Source organism: Phalacrocorax carbo, chromosome 12 (genome assembly GCF_963921805.1).
Source record: "Phalacrocorax carbo chromosome 12, bPhaCar2.1, whole genome shotgun sequence".
NCBI lineage: Eukaryota > Metazoa > Chordata > Aves > Suliformes > Phalacrocoracidae > Phalacrocorax > Phalacrocorax carbo.
This window is the reverse complement of record NC_087524.1, coordinates 23,082,450-23,098,884: the sequence shown is the minus strand read 5'-3', so window position 1 is coordinate 23,098,884 and position 16,435 is coordinate 23,082,450. Positions and strand designations below refer to the sequence as shown.

The following is a 16,435-nucleotide window of genomic DNA, read 5'->3' as shown; positions in this document are numbered from 1 at the left end:
AGGCATCACACGTCAGTGAGAGTTTGATCAGACACAACCATAGGCGGTACTGACTATACAAAACCCGATGAGTTTGGTTCAGCATATGTAATTCTGTAAAGTTAGAGATGATTTCATGGCTGGCGAAATGAAAGCAAACTCCAGTCTCTTCAAATCCGTGAGAAAAGAGAGAATATGCAGAAGTAAACACAGATGGGAGAAGACAAACTCTTCCAAACACGAGAGTGGTTGCTCTGCCTTTCGCAGGTCTCCCCTTGCCTTTCGCAGGTCTCTGCATACACCCAGGTACACCCACAGTCACGCAAGCCTCATCTTTCTGAGGCTGCGACAGGGCTCTTACGTAGCACCTTACCTACGCTCCAGTCAGTAGCCACAGATGCTTTGAGCAGCTGATTTTCCACCATCATACGCCTTGAAGAGCAGTATGTGTGGATGTGCTCCAGGCTTGGATCCACTTCCACGATACGAGACCAGGATGACGGCCCGTTTGGAGGGCAGGTGACCGTATCTCTGCCTGCCTTGCAGGTGTTGTACCACCCCTCCCTGCAGCAGCTGGCGTTAGCTAGCTATCGCCTGGCAGGACGGCGGACGAGGTGGGCTTGGCACGCGCTGCTGACCACAACCGTTCTGGTTTGCCTACGGCTTTTCTCCTGCTTTCCCCAGAAAGAATAGAACCTTCTTGCTGCTTTTCTTTCTTTTCTAATTTAAGAAAATCATCAGATCTGTTGTATATTACCAGTTTCCAGGGACAAACAGACATGCGTATAGTATCCCCAAGACTTCCACTAGTAAAATGTGGTTCTCTGATTCTGTGAAAATGCCTAATTGTCTCTTAGTAAAATAGAAAACACAAAGAGAAGAACGGAAAATAGAGGAGGAAAAAATAAAAAAAAAAAGGAGTAACAAATTCTTAGTGGTTTCAAGAACGGTCTGTTCCCGGTAACCTCTCCGGTCAGCCAGCTTGCGCATTTCCCCCTTAGAGATGTAGTTAAATTTACATTCAAAGATATCTTGAAGAATATATTATCGTAAAAGTCAGCTTTTAATTAAACTTCCTCACTTCAAAACCAAAGTGGGTCTCTGTTTCCCTGGAGACCAGGGTACGTAAGAGGGCAGAATTTTCTCTCCATTTCCCTTTTCTGTGCTGGACCACTATAGAGCAGTTTAGGTATCTCACTTTTTCTCCTACAGGATTAGTAGCAATTAGTGAGTGGACGTTTTATTAAGATGACTATAGTTGCCATCGCTGTGGTGGGTGATCTGCGCTGATGCTCTTGACGTGCAGCTGTTCACGAGGGGATCGAGACCGTTCACTGCATGTTACTACACTGCTTTGGGATAGTGTTACCAGACACGAGTGCCCACTGAACAGAAAGGGAACCCTCTGAGTTTTAGAAATAGAAAATGCATACGATTCTGCTACAGAAATAGCGCAGACCTGCCTGCCTGAACGTCCAGCACACTTAGAATCATAGAATCATAGAATCGTTAAGGTTGGAAAAGACCCTTAAGATCCTTTGGGTCCAACCGCTAACCCATCACTGCCAAGCCCAGCACTAAACCATATCCTCAAGCACCACGTCTACCCTTCTTTTAAATACCTCCAGGGATGGAGACTCTACCACCTCCCTGGGCAGCCTGTGCCAGTGCCTGTTGGTGAAGTTTTTCCTAATATCCAACACTTGCACTGTCAGTGAGAGCAAATGCTGTTGTCTGAGAGAAAACAGGAGGGCTACGCTGAGTATTTTTGGCACTATTTTGTACCATTGTAAATGACTGTGCACGGACAACCGTGACCCAGCATCCTCTGCTCCACAAACTGATCCGAGACGGTGAGCAGTCCATCCTTCTCTCAGTTTCTGTTGGTACAGAGGAGGAGACAGCAAGAGCGCTCCGTCTGAATTACTCGAGAGTAGATGGAGAGTTAGAATTTTAAACAAGTTGGAATTTATTTGTAATGGTGTTAAAATACTGAAAGTGGAAATGCTTATATAACACCATTTGTGGTAAATATTTGCAAATTAAATACAAGTTTAACTTTTCCTAATGAAGTGAGCAGCTGTGGCAGTTTGGCCCGAAGGAAAGACCGCCACTACATGATTTAGAGCCTGTATAAGAAACGCCATGTTTAACAACAGTGTTGTTTTTCTCCCCTTTTCCTTCCACGCACTCTCCAAAGTCTGTTCATATCTCTCTCATGTCCCCTCCGACACATTCTCCTTTTTGCCATTCAGATGTTGTCAGATATGACTTAAGATGACAAGCAAAAATACCGTTTTTCATACCGTGACATCACAAACAATTTGGATAATCAAAACATAATTTCCAAGGGCTAAATACAGGCAAACAGCGTTGTTAGTGGCCCAGACCTTTGCCGTGCCACAGAACAAGACTAAAATGCTGACTGTCTCAGCTATGCCATAGACAGGCCTCATGAACGGGCAGACCTCATCATGGGAATGACAACAAGATGATCATTCTCTTGGGGTTTGTTAGGACATGTATGTATGCCTATGGCTGACCTCCCAGAAAGCAGGAGTGAACGAGAGGCCCTAGTTTTAATTAGCCTGTATTACTATCAAGAATTTTGAGCAGCACTTAGTCAGCAGCGCTCTGAATAGCACTGAAAACCCCAAACAACCAACTTACAAGGCCTTTTTCTCTCCTATTTGACTTTGTGCAGGTAAAACTACTTATTACAACTCTAATGAAGCAAAAATTAAATAAAGCCTCATGCTGCACCTTCTTCCATTTTGCAGGGAAAGGAATCGAGACGTGGCAGAATGAAACCCTTCTCCTGTATCAGGACCATCGCATCCCTCTTTTCCACTCTTTTTTCCTACACAACATCTTGCAAACTTCTTGGAAAAAGACTATGATTCTATGCTATGGATTTGATTGTCCAAATATTAGTGGAGAATGAGAGAGAAATGACAACTGAATGGCAGACAGACTGAAGCCGCTGAACGGCATCTTTCATACTTTTCCTACAGAATGTAAAGGAAAGAGAAAAGGAGGAGTGAAGGCTGATCGCTCAGAGATTTGCACTATATTTAAAAGCAAACCTATCCCTAAACAAAGCAAAAATTACAGTCTTGTATAAAAGCGTTCTATCTTTTCATTTGAGAGCGATTCTTTCTGATTTCTCAAAGAAATATTCTCCAAGAACTATTCTTTGCCTTTGGAAAACTGTTCTTAAATTACACCTTTCAACTGTAATCCTTTTGCAACTTTCAGGCTCTTTTAAATAATGACTAACTCCCAGCGAATTTTCTGTAAAGAGTACAATAACTAACATATCCATTTCAAAACATCTTATGAAAGAAAACAGCATAAATTTTAAATGAAAAGTTAGGAAGCAGCCTCTCAGAAATTATGAAAGTCCTTACTGATGGTGTAACAGATAAAATCTAATGGCTAAAGAGCCGTCGCTCGCCACGACATTCCTGATGCGGGCCGTTGATGCTACAAGTTATTCCTGAGAAATGCATTTAATTAGACATTCCATGAGACATTCCAGTTCGACAAGACATAAAAAATGGCGTCACAAGCACGTTACAGCTCAGCGTTGTGCCGCGTCTGTAATGACTTCGGATGAATTCTGCTGAGGAGCGCTGCAGCAATCCCGGGTTTTACCACCGACAAAAGAGCAGGCACTCTCTACAGCGAGCGAGATACAAACACTGATTATTTGGGCAACGCAGCTTTTCCGTCACGTCGTGCTGCACAGAACAAAAACGCAGCATAAGGCTCCTCATCAGAGCTCGCCCTCCATATGCGCTACCAGTTCACGCAGCAGAATGAACAGTTGCCTCCTTCGCTAGTCGCGTGTCGGCAGACTGTGGCAGCGGCTGTGGGCCACGCTCTCCTCCTGACTACTCGAAAGCAAAGCCGCAGGCCCGGGAGTTGACGGAGGGGAACAGAGACCTGGGCAAACAAGGCATCCGAGTCGCTGCCTGTTTCAAAGCTCTGGAGCAAGCCTCGGCAGCTTATTTTTGTAACTTTCGTTGCTGTTGCGCCTGTTGCGGTGATCAGTGAGAACCATCAGTTCAGGCCTAAACCACCAGCCTCAGGCTCGTTTTTCTTCTCTGTATCAAAACTCCCCATATAACGTCTTCAGAGGGAGCGCGATAACGATCTCAACGGCCAGGGAGCCTCTGAGGCGCTGTGGAGGCTCTATATGAGAAAACCATTGATTTTCCAAGCTATCCACTTGTTTAAGTCAAGTCCTTATGACAATAGCTGAATAAAAAATCAATGCGGCCGTCTGCACATTAATAACGTTAAAAATCAGCCGCGAGCTCTAGTGACTAATCTGAGACGAGCTGTTCGCGCTGCCACGAATAACACCGAGCGCCGGTAAAGGCTCGGCCGTGGCACGGTCCGACCGCCCTTCACGGCGGCCGCGATGTTTATGGATGAGTTTAAAAATAACCGAACTGTGCGGGGCGGCTGCCGGCGGGGAGGGGCCCGGGGGGCACCCGAGCCCCGGGCCGGGCCGGGGTCCCGCCCGCCCTGTGGCACCGCCCGGCGGGAGGCCCCTGCCTGAGGGGAGCGGGCCCCGGGGGACGCCCCGCGCCGGGGCCCCTGGGCCGGGCGGCACGGCTCGGGAGGAGGAGCGGGAGGAGAAGGAGGCGGGCCCCGGGCCCCGGGCCCCGGCCCAGCCCGGCCGCACCTGCGGGTGGCGCCGCTGCCCGCCCGCCGCCGCCGGGGGCGCTGCGCTGGGGGCGGCCCGCCCCGCCCCGCCCCGCCGCCGCTCCGCTCCCGCCTCCCGCCTCCCGCCGCTGCAGCCGCCCGGCCCCGCTCCCCGCCCGGCCGCTCCTCCGGCTCCCCGCCCCGCCCGGCTCGGCTCGGCCCCGCTCCCCCGGCTCCCCGCCCCGCCCCGCCCGGCGCGGCTCCGCTCCCCTCCCGGCCCCGCTCCGCTCCGCTCCGCCGCAGCCGCCGCGGGCAGGGAGGGCGGGAGGCGGCGGCGCCGGGCGCTGCCATGCGGGCGGGCGGCGCCGGGGCGCGGGGCGGGTGAGGGCGGTGGCGCCGGCGGGGGCTGGTGGCGGCTCGTAGCGCCCGGTCCCGCCCGCGGGAGCCGCCGGGCCGGCGGGGAGCGGCGCGCAGGGCATGCCATCCGCCTCGCCCCGATGTTTCACTGGGGCAAGTGGAAGAAGAGGATGGGAGCGAGCGCCTCCTCCTCCAAGAGACCCGTCTTCGACGAGCGGGAGGACGGTGAGTGCGGTCCGGCGTGTCCCGGGGATGCCGAGCCCTGCCCGCCCCGGCGGGGATGCCGAGCCCCGGGGATGCCGAGCCCTGCCCGCCCCGGCAGGGATGCCGAGCCCCGGGGATGCCCAGCCCTGCCCGCCCCGGCAGGGATGCCGAGCCCCGGGGATGCCCAGCCCTGCCCGCACCGGGGATGCCGAGCCCCGGGGATGCCGAGCCCTGCCCGCCCCGGCAGGGATGCCGAGCCCCGGGGATGCCCAGCCCTGCCCGCCCCGGCAGGGATGCCGAGCCCCGGGGATGCGGTGTCCAGCCCTGCCCGGCCACGGGGATGCCGAGCCCTGCCCGCCCCGGCGGTGATGCCGAGCCCCGGGGATGCCCAGCCCTGCCCGCACCGGGGATGCCGAGCCCCAGGAATGCGATGTCCAGCCCTGGCCGGCCCCGGGGATGCCGAGCCCCGGGGATGCGATGTCCAGCCCTGGCCGGCCCCGGGGATGCCCAGCCCTGCCCGCACCGGGGATGCCGGGCCCCGGGGATGCCCAGCCCTGCCCGCACCGGGGATGCCGAGCCCCGGGGATGTCTGGCTCTGCCCGGCCCTGCACCTGTGGAGCCCGCTCCGCTCGGCACAGCGGGTCCTGGCCCGTCCCGCCCCGGCGGGGCCGCCCACCCGCGGGCAGCGGGGCCGAGCCCCTGGGTTGCCCCCCCCGGGGGCGCGGGGGTCGTGGAGCCCCCGGCAGGCAGCCCTGCGGAAACCAGGTGACTGTCGTTAAAATAGGGGGTGCTTTGGAAGCGGGCAGGGAGAGGGCAGTTTAGCAATGAAGTTTCAATCTGTGCAAGGAAATCTCTGCTTTTAACCGGTAAAGATCAAGGGCAGCTGGCCACCGAACTTCTAAAAACTTCCTGTCATTGCAAGAAGGTTGCTTTGGGGTTCTTTTTCCCAAAATACAATTCTTTTGTAGAGATATACCATGAAATACCACAGTTGCATTTCACAGATTCAGGGTGAAATCTCAGACAACAAAAGGAAGAAAAACCATCCCCTGTGGGGAAGGGAAGACTCAGGAGAGGTGTTGGGCCAGCAGATGGGGTGCTGGGTGGCTGGTGGCTCTGCCGACACACGCACAACGCTGCATTGGCCCTAGGACACCAACCGAGCGCTGGCAGGAATCCCCGGGTGCTCAGGGGCACTCGACTCGCGCACTAGATAAACTTGCAGTTAAATATAGATGTTACTCTGAGTCTTCAAGGCACGGTGATGTTCTAGGTTACACGAGCACTGCGTCTGCTGGCATCCCCTGGGCGAGGGCGATCAAACCTGAGGCTGTCTGTGCTGCTTCTGACAGCTGAAGGGATGTTAAATCAGGTAAACTTTTACTGGAGAAGTAGCTAGTGGATATCGACAACACGTATTTATTAGCAGTTCAGAGCATGCTGTTGAATTGTTAACCCTTGCATCTCTTACTACAGAGGTGTAGAGAAAACATCTGTTAGAATGACACCTCGCTGCCCACGGGCCGCGCCGTGGTGCGACTGAAATGCACAACAGAATTGCTGCTGGAAGGAAAACCGCAGAATCCATCCAACCCCCCTGTCCCTTTATGCCAACGGCGCGCGTGAGATCGGGTCGCTGTGTCTGCTGGGGGTCTGCAGCTCCGGGGGGCTTTGCCGGGATTTTGTGCTTGAAGCGGAAAATGCGTTTCCTCGTGGATGGGGCGGGTCGGCAGGAACAGAGAGCGAGCTGAGTAAAAACGCTTGAGTTGGAGGCTTTGCTACATAATTCAAGAAGTGTTTCATTCCGAACTGCGCTTGTATACAGCCAATATAGGGAAACCGAGCTTTGCAGGTGAATGGCCGTTGACAAAAACCTGATAACACCTCATAAGGCATTTTCAAGCAGAGCTTTTGTAACAGTGGAGACTTACTAGGATGTTACTTTCATAATATTGCCTGCTTTTTCACCACTGCTTGTTAGCGTGTGCTCAGAGCAATTACAGTGTTGTTCTGGAGAACTCATATTTACTGGCACGGCATGGTTGCTATGGAGATCTCTTAAGACATTCCAATAACTTCCTTACATAAAGAAGCCAATTAATACTTTGGTTTTGTGTCTGACATAATGTGGAAAAATTACTAGTGATGACAATTTAAAGTGAATAAATTAGGAAAAAAGAAGGAAAAATATCGGTTAGTATATGAAATTTTACCCATAGGTGGTTCCCAATGATGGATATACAAAAACAAGCCTGACTGTCTAAATCCAATGGTTAATCCCTTTTAATTATAGGTTGTATGTAAATAGAAGGTTAACATTTATTCTAGTGAGTAGCAACACAAGGCCCAGAATTTACTGTCAGATGAATCAAACTCCAAATGCACAGACTTTTCAGGCAAGAAAACCCTTACAGTCCTCTTGCCTGACTTCTTTGGGACTGGTTTCAAGACTTACTGAATTACTGCCTCAAGTCAAACCGGTGCGGCTAAGCCAGAGCGTGGTGGGGTTTCCTGGGGGTGGGCAGTAATGTGCTCGGTCTCAGTGTAGAAAGCCTGGCCCTGGGGAATTATCTGCTCTTAAACTCACTGTTAGAAATCATTCTTTCTCTCCAGTCTGCATCTGTCCAACCTCAGCTCCCTGCTCTTGGATCTCACCTTGATAAACTGGAGGAGCTTCTGCTGTCGTGCCCCTGTTTCGGTGCAGCGGCAGGCTGGGATCACGGCCGCCCGGTGTCCTCGGCGGTGGGGTGCGTGGGCTGAGCTGAGTCCGTGACTCTGAGGGTAAACTTCATATTCCTCAGTCTGTCCTGTGGATCTCCTCTCAACCCTCTCCGGTTTTTTTTTCAGTGTAACTTTTGTTAATGCTGGGACTTAACCCGTTGCTTCGGCAGGGATCGAGCCCGGGGCGGGTTGGCGCTGCGGCAGCCTGTGTGCAGCGCTGGCTCGTCGTCCATCCATGGACAGGGCGGTGCGGAGCTGTGCTCTGGAGAGTCGTGCCCAAGTGACGACTATCCTGCTCCCTCCTCGCTTCCCTTCCTGGGTGCTGGGTTGTCCCTTTCCCCCCAGTTTTCCCCCTGGTTCAGGTAACGTCTCTTGACTGTGAAGCCGGGTGCAAGCCAAGTGTGACCCGTCCTTTGTGATTTCATCTGAGCTGCAGCGGGGAGGGCAGCGCACCTGCATCTTTCTGACACGCTTTTGGTAGGGTGCTTGGCTGCGGCGTGCACGTTCTGCTGTTTCGTGTTTGTGCGTACAACTGTTGAAATATTTGAGCATTTTGGAGTAGGGATTCAACAGATAGAACAGCTGACTTTGAAAGGAGAGTGTCCGCGTGTCTGGTGTGTGCTTCCAGAAGGCACTGGTACGTGAGGGATCGGTTCCCCTCGGCTTCAGCTGGTTCTATTTATACAGAAAACTTGGCATTTTCAGGAGCTGCTGCGTACCCGTCGGTTGGGCGCAAGCTAGAGATGCTGCCTAGTGATGCCTTTTAGACAGCTGGTTTTTGGTGAGGTATGTTGTACCCTGTTTCTGAACAGAGAAAGTTAATGAATGAGGCAGAGGGGGGAGGGAAAAAGAGTATAAAAAGGGCAGGAAGAAGACTATAAGGCAAAAGAATAGCAGGGCTGCAAGGGTGAGTGCTCTCAGAATGATGGCTGGTGGCATGAGGTGGCCTCGGTAAGCTGCAGTGAATCGCCCAGTCCGTTCTCCGTTAGGAAAAAATAAGCCTTTGTCTGTAAGGGCTTTTTAGTTTCTTATTTATACTCATAAGAATCTTTTAAAAGCTTCTTACTTGGTCAGTGAATTTGTGTGCTGGCACCAGAGAAGGCCCTGTCGGGGTGCCAGCTGCCCCTCTGCCTGTTGTGAGCCATGGGTGCCCGTGGCAGGGGACGGGTCTCTGGGACGTCTCAGCCCACCGTGACGAGGCTTGTTTTCATGTAGACAGAAAGCATTTTCTGTTGTCATTCTGGGAAATGGCCAAGCAAGTTTTATTGACACCCCCCCTGTATTTACTTATTTATTTTTTTATACTAAATGGCAAGAACCCATCATCGTGAAGCCAACAGGAATGTTTCTACCCAAACATTGAAAAAAGGCATTTAGCGAGTTGCTGGGACTTGGGAAACAGGACTGAGCAGTAGGAAGTACAAGGCACTCTGACGCTAAGTGCTATTAGCGTTGCCCAGAGTTGTGTTACGTGAGAGGGGGGAAGAAACACAGCATGATGGATCTTTATATGCAGCTATATCTAAAGAGGAATTTCAAGAGTGCGTTTGGGTTGTGGCTTCTGAATCAAAGTGGCTTACTAAAAAAGTGTATGTATATGTAAATACACAGGAGAATATGTAAAGCTATCTGGTGCTTTCTGCTGAGTGATTTCTTCCCTTGCTTATGCCGAGGTGAGTGGTCCGAGGGCTTCCTGCCTGTTTCCTGACACTGAATTAGGTTTCCACCTGATCTGCAAGGTTTTAATGCTGCAGCCCAGTTGTTTTCATCATGATTTTGTTTGAATCACTCATTCACCCGTCCCTTATTTGACCCTCCATACTGGCGTGCAGATGGCTTTTCGTAAGTGCCGTCTCCTGGGTTTATCTTACTCGCGTCAAAACCAACTTTTTAGAGCAAGTTCCCAGTTTTAGAGCCCACAAGTATGGCTCTTCCAGTAAACCAGTCAGACTCAAAGAAGCGTGTGCTCAGGGTTAGCCTTTGGGTCAGGTGAAATGGTTGTGGGTTTTGTTTCCCCTCTCAGGGAACAATCTCTGTTTCAATTTCACACTCTGGCTCAGGTAGTGCTGGGAGGAGGCACCAGACTGGAGTTTGGGGGAGGACGAAAAGCCCAACCGCAAGAGCAGCGGGCAGTGTTCAGGGGGACGTGCATGGCGAGGGGCGCTGGGGAGGAGGGGAAGCCGCGTCCTGGGAGGGCGTGGGGTTCTGGGGCCGCGGGGTGGGTGGATGTCCCCTCCTCGCTCGGGGCCGGGCTGCCTCCGCAGCTCCGGGCTGGCTTCTGCCGGCCGTGGGGCTCCGTCCTGGGCGCAGGCCAGTGATGCCCGTGGCCCTGGTCTCCCCCGTGGCCTGTGCGTGTTGGTAGACGTAGGTCCAAAACTTACAGCAGAGCCGCTCTGCGAATGCGTGCTGCGGGTTTCCAAGCTGAGAAATACTATTCTGTAAAAATGCGTTTCTGTGGTAAAACAAGAAAACTGTTACGCGTCTTGAAGCTGTTTCCCAGCCACTCAGTTTGCTGAAGTGCTCCAGCTTTAGGGACGTGCTGGGTGTGGGGGGCTCTTGAAGCCCGAGCAGCGCTTGAGACAGTCCCTGCTCTGCCTCCCCGCCACCCTCATCCTCGTGGGGACCACAGGAGGCCAGAGAGCCTCAGCAGCTGCGCGGCACGGCACCCATCCCCATGGAAACGGGCGAGAAGCTGCAAAACCTGGGGGAACGTGCTTAAAATAATCCCCATTTTAATTTCAAACCATGTGTTGGCAGGCTGTAGGGATACACACACACCAGAGTACGCATCCCTCCTGCCTCACCCTGGTGATCTGGGGATGGAAGGCTGCAGTGCTTGGTTGTGGAGCTGTTTGATGTACAGGGAATGGATGGTGTGTGCTGGTGCCGAGCCTGCCTCTTGCTCCGACCTGTCATGGTGCTGCTGGGTGCTGCTGGGTGCTGGCTGCCTCCAGCTGCACCTTTGGGGGCAACTCCCAGATCCACATGTCATCGTCAAATCACTTTGAAGTCAAGGGTTCAGTTGTTGCAGGTTCGTGAGCTGTTTACATTCCTCCTTTTACCTCCTATTTTCTGACCCACGGGGAGCAAGGGGTCCAGTGCTCTCCACAGTGCTAGGCCATGGTTCTTCAGGTCGGGATTCTCCCCCATAATTGTTTGTTCCAGGGGTCGGGGCCTTCAGCGAAACAGGGGTGTGCTGTGAGACTGTTGGGGTGTCAGAGTGACAGAGAAGTGGGGAGCGAAGCCTGGCCTCGCCATGCTTCCCCTGCCTCTGCGGTGACCCAGACCCCTCCTGCCGGGTTTGCCCCAGGTCTGGGGGCATCCCATTGCGCTGCCAGGAGAAGGGACCCTGGGAGACCAGACAGCCCCAGCCCTGACCCAGGGGCCAGGAGAAGTTTCTCACCCTCTCTTAAGGTCAGAAGTACCAAAACGCACGTGCCGCTCTTCTGGCCCCCTCCCACAGGGTGGCCAGCATGGCCCGGCCAGGCCCCTCCATCCCTGGGGGCTGGGGCTGCCCCGCAGCGTCGTCCCCGCTCCAGCCGCCGGTGGCCGTGCTCCTCCTGCTGCAGTGGGCTCGCGGCAGGGCGGAGCAGCCTGGGGCGCTGGTTCTCCCACCCGGCTCCGTCATCTCATCTGGGCAGGGATTTCAAGCCCTCGGGAGGAAGCATTGCCATTTTGATTGGAAAACTATGGACTAATGCCCAGTAAGGTGGTTATGAAATCCCAATCCTGTTTATTTAGGGTCAGATACAGATATGTTAAGCTTCCGTGCTCTGCAAATTACTTTAATAAGTAATCACTGATCAAATTGCAAGGCAAACTTATTTTCATAGCCTGACTCTTATGTGGCTGTGGGTTGGGAGCACAGATGCCTTTCCCTGTTATTTAAAAACAAGAAAAAAAAGCCTTTATGTACTATCAAAGTGGCAGCTAAGTAAGTAAGTGGGGGGAGGAGGGAGTGGGAATTACAAGGAGGTGTCAGAAAAGCTGTGTTTAGTATTGTCAGCAGTGCTTTGTTTTTGCCTTAAATCTTGCATCCCCCGGATCCAAGGCTTTTTGTGTGAGCTTTGCCCAGAGACAAGCTCTTGCCACACGCTCGCTGGCCCCAGCCTCCCCAGCAGAGCCGATGATGCTTTTTCAGTCTAAGGATTGAAAACCCTTCCGTGCGTGAAGCCTTTCAGTGTGTCGTGTAGTGCAGAAATAGGTTAAATCTAGGGAACTTGGTAACTGCAAGTCACGCGAGTGTGTGGCAGTAAGCACACCATTTGGGTTACTGGCTCTCTTTCTCCTTCAGAAATAATAACTTTGCCGTCACTCTCCTCACTGAAGGCCCATGGTCCGTTCTCAATAGTGCTGACAGAAATCTGAAGAAAACGCGTTCTGGATTTGCACTGCTGAAAGTGGACAAAATGTCTCCCTTTGAACACTGGAAATTGCAGTTAAGGAAAACCGTTGCCATTGCTCACCTAAGTCCACGCGTTATCGCTCACTTGTGTTGGCTTAAAGCATATATATATTTTTAAAATCTTCTAACTGGCAACTGTTTACAAAACTAAACTGCCTTTCATGGGGAGAATGCGGTATGCAGAGAGACTGGAAACTTAATGTTTACTGCGTTTTGTTATGTATTTTGTTCTTCCAAATCTTTGTAGCGTTTTCACGTTTCCTGTGCCGTTTCCCGTTTTACAATTTCACTGGTAACAGCGGTGCAGATGGGGTCTGTGGCTGAACCGCGGGGCCGTGCATGCCCCCGCTCCTCCTCTCCCTTGGCCTCCTCCCACCTGGGAAGCTCCTGAACGTTCCCCCGTGCGCACGTTGAGGTGATCTCTGCCGGTCGACGCAGCGATAGGGTAAGCAAAGTGCAGATTTTCCTACTTTTGCATGTCGTGGAGGTCCAGCATATGCAACAGACCTGGCCAAGACAGCTGCAAGTGCTGCTTCTCCGAATCTGAATCCAGCATCCAAGTGGGCACTGTGCCTTGGGGAGCGGGGCTGCGGGGTCCTCCTCCTCTGGCTGGGAGAAGCTGGTGATGCTCTCAGGCGGGGGTTCCCAAGGGCTGGGTGTCTGAGCACCGTTGGTGTCACTGCACCCTTCATGGGGTGCCCACGAGGGACTGATGCATGCAGCGTGCCCATGCTGAGCCTGCCGGCTTTCTGCCTGATTTCTGCCTGATTTCTGCCTGCAGAGGTTCCATCTCTCAGCCTGCCCACTGGTCCCAGCAGCGTGCGGCGGCGCTGCTGGGAGGCAGAAGGGAGGCGAGGGCCGCGGCAGCTCAGTGCAGAGCCGGCTCCCTTTGGGTGCTCGTTTGCTCTCGACACCAGGTTGGTGGGACCCTCCTCCTCCTCCCTGGCCTCCAGACTGTGAACACTTGAGTCTGGCTCGCCCGGCACGCAGCTGGAGGGGGACGCCCTGCCCCGCAGGACCCCTGGGCACAGCCTGCCCTTGGTGCTGAGTGGTGCTGGATTGGGATGCCGTGCCCTCCCTCCTGTAGCAAGAGCCCAGGCATCTTCTGAAGGTGGGGGAAGAAAGGTCCTGCGAGGCCTCAAGGGGCTCATGTGTCTATGGGAGGTCTAAAGAGCAGGTTGGGGTAAAACGAACCCTGAGGGCAGCTGATGCTCTTTGCATGAAGCTAAGTAAGAAAAAATTAACAAACCCAACAGCAGTTCACAGGACACTTGACTGACAGGGAGGGAAGAGGGCAGTCAATAAAAAGTGATTGGAAATACAGTTCAGGTGAGTTGTTGGACCAAATTAATACTTGGTCTGTTCTGTAAGGGCCACAGTCCTCACAATCAGCTTGAAACGGGCCTTCTGTGAATTCAGAATAACACGCAGGAGCACGCCGCTAGGGATCTGAGCGCCTTACTGACCACGTTCCCGGCGCTGGTGTGGTGAGCTTCCCAGCTCCGCTGGCGCTCCCGCCGATGCCTGCAGCTTTCCGGGGGTGCAGCGAGGTGGAGCTGATGGTGCCAGGCCGCTCGTAGGCACCGGCGCTGGCAGCTGCTGGCCAGGAGAGCCTGCGCCGTCAGCGCCCGGCGGTGAGGGCACTCGCAAGGTCATCTCATGCCGTGGCTGGCAGAATGTCAGCGTGTGCCATTCGGCAAGTAAAACCTTCCTGGAAATGAAAGAAGTTGCTCTTTTTGTGGTTTGGTACTTTTATGAAAGTCGGGTTCTGAAGTGGTAAGCAGGTTAAAACGCCTACAGCTGGCTCGGTTCTCGCCTGACGGGGGGTCCCATGCAGCACACTGGCTCGAGGAGGAGCGCGTTGCGTGGTGCATGCTCACGGGCCCGTGGAGATGGGGGATACGTGTATTTCCTTTCAAATAGCCGTTCATTTCTCTGGGAACGCCTGAAATTGAGTGTGGTGGGAAGCGTTTGTGTGGAGCAAAGATGCTCGCTTGCAGCAGTGTTCCTTTGCCCTGGGGTGAGGACTTGGGCTTTCTGCTCACCGTGGGCACGACTGAGTGTGTGTGCCCCATCTGGACGTGGGCAGGGGAGGTTGCTGACCCTGTCGTTCACCGTCAGCCTGGGAGATGTAAAAGCAGGTACGACTTTTCGCGTTCCTTTCCAGGGACCTGCTCTCCAGCTGCAGTTCCAAACGCTTTGTCACTCAGCAGAGGCTGTGAGACGTTCCTCAGCTGCGTTTGTGTTAACGTGCGGTTTCTACCGCCTTATCCTAGGGTCCTGTAACAAGGCACCCTCCTTAATCACGAGTAACAGCCTCCTGTTCTGTGATGTGGCTAAAAGTTGTAGAGAAGTAACACAGGGCGAGGAGGCAGTAGCGGAGGGGCGGTGGATGCCGCGGGAGTCCGATGCTGTGTGTGCCGGTGTGTCGGTAGGCGTGCGAGCAGGGAGAAGAGCTGCGATGGCTACGCTCTGTATTGGCATTTATCCCCCTGAGTGAAGAGGGTGGGATAGCTCGCGGAAGATAAATGCCAGTGTCCTCTTTCCCACTGTTCTCTAGGAATTAAATTGCTTTAGGTGGCAGTTATGGAAACTTAAAAGTGCTTAGGATGTGTGGTAACAGACGGCTCTGAATGCTGCTACGCAATGAGATATGACAGTGTGTGACTGTTGATGTGCTAATTTACACCTGGTCTTGTTGTTCAGGGTCTTTTCCGATACCTGGGACTAGTGAAGAGATGCAGGCACGGAACGATGTTCTGAGTTCACCGGCTTGCTGATGTGACTGGGCACACCGAAACCGTACAGGCTGATGGTTAGCTGTGCTGTGTAATTAAATTAAACAGCAATGTCGTGTATTTACAGCTCAGCTGACAGTTCTGGAAGCTGATAATTTTAATTTATTATTCCAAAAAATACACTTATTTGGTTCTAGTGGCATCGGCAGAGAGCTGGTGGGCTTCTGAGGCTGATGGTGCTCCAAGTAGCTTTCAGCTTAACCTGCAGAAGGTTGTTCTAGCATAGAAAGATATCTTATTGTCCAAGGTTTTAGTTCTGTTACAGCCTAGCCAGCCAAAGATCTAAGTGATCTTTTATATTTATTTGGGTAATATGCTGGTTACAGCTTATTAGGGCACTGGGGAAAGTGCACTGCGTAGCTCTGAAGCAAAGCAGTGAGGATAAGAGTGAAGATGTAAAAGCATGGCACGGTAGATACCGGTGCATTGCTTTGGGTCCCACTTCTGCGTGGTCTGTACAAGGGAAAATAAAGCTGTCTTTGCTCAGAAAAAAAATATTTTTCTTCCTTTCTTCATTTTGGGTTAACTCCCTGACCAAAAACACACCCCCACACCCTCCAACAAACAAACAAGCCAAGGAAAATCCATGACTAAACAAAAGTTGGCATCGCTGCTTAAAATACAGACATATGATTTATGTCCTGTGAATTCAGAGGGATTACCTGGTGGCAACAAAAGGCCATCATACATATATTTCAGATATGTGGGGGAAAAGAAGGGAACAGGGAAACTGGGTAGTAACTGGGAAGAAGCATCCATTGAAAAGAAACTATTGCAGTATTTGGGAGCTTAACAGCCAAGACCCTTCCTAGCACTGGACTTCAATGTGATTGACGTATAGGCAGGATATTCAGTATAAGGGCGCGTGGAGAAGTACTTACTTAGGTTCCCTTTTATGGTCACCTGAAGAATTCCCATGTGTTTTGAATTCTAGCACCTGAGTATACTGACAAAGGTCAGAAGGATGGGGCTTGGACGGAAGCTCAGGTTCCTCCTCTGAGCAAGCCTCTGCGAGGATTAGGTAAAACACTGAGGGAGGTGTGGGCTGCAATGAATGCTAATTGCAATTATCCAAAAAATGGAGTAAATTATAGTTGGAAAGCCCCCTGCATTAGATGTCAGTTAATAATCCAGGACCATCAGGGTCAGTCAAGATCCTCCCAACTCTGTTTTCCACTGACCGCACGAGAAGCACAGTAGACGTACACAGATCAGGAGGCTTTGGATGTTGGGTGAAACACATTTTTATTTTCCTTGCAAATAGCCTTTTATTGCTACTACCTTTTCTGTGCTATTTCAGGTATAGGAAAAATGC

The 16,435-nt window shown here is 52.5% G+C and overlaps 1 protein-coding gene across 2 annotated transcripts in view; it reads left to right on the top strand.

The window, feature by feature from the left end:
• Positions 1-4,853: 4,853 nt before the first annotated feature.
• STK32C (serine/threonine kinase 32C) overlaps positions 4,854-16,435 on the top strand; it is a 91,057-nt gene continuing 79,475 nt past the window's right edge. The window contains exon 1 of one of the 2 annotated variants that reach the window (XM_064464433.1): positions 4,854-5,217. In XM_064464433.1, coding sequence (XP_064320503.1) covers positions 5,133-5,217 — 85 coding nt within the window. In that variant the 5' untranslated portion in view covers positions 4,854-5,132. The remainder of the gene's footprint in view (positions 5,218-16,435) is intronic. The other variant, XM_064464432.1, reaches the window with a different exon arrangement.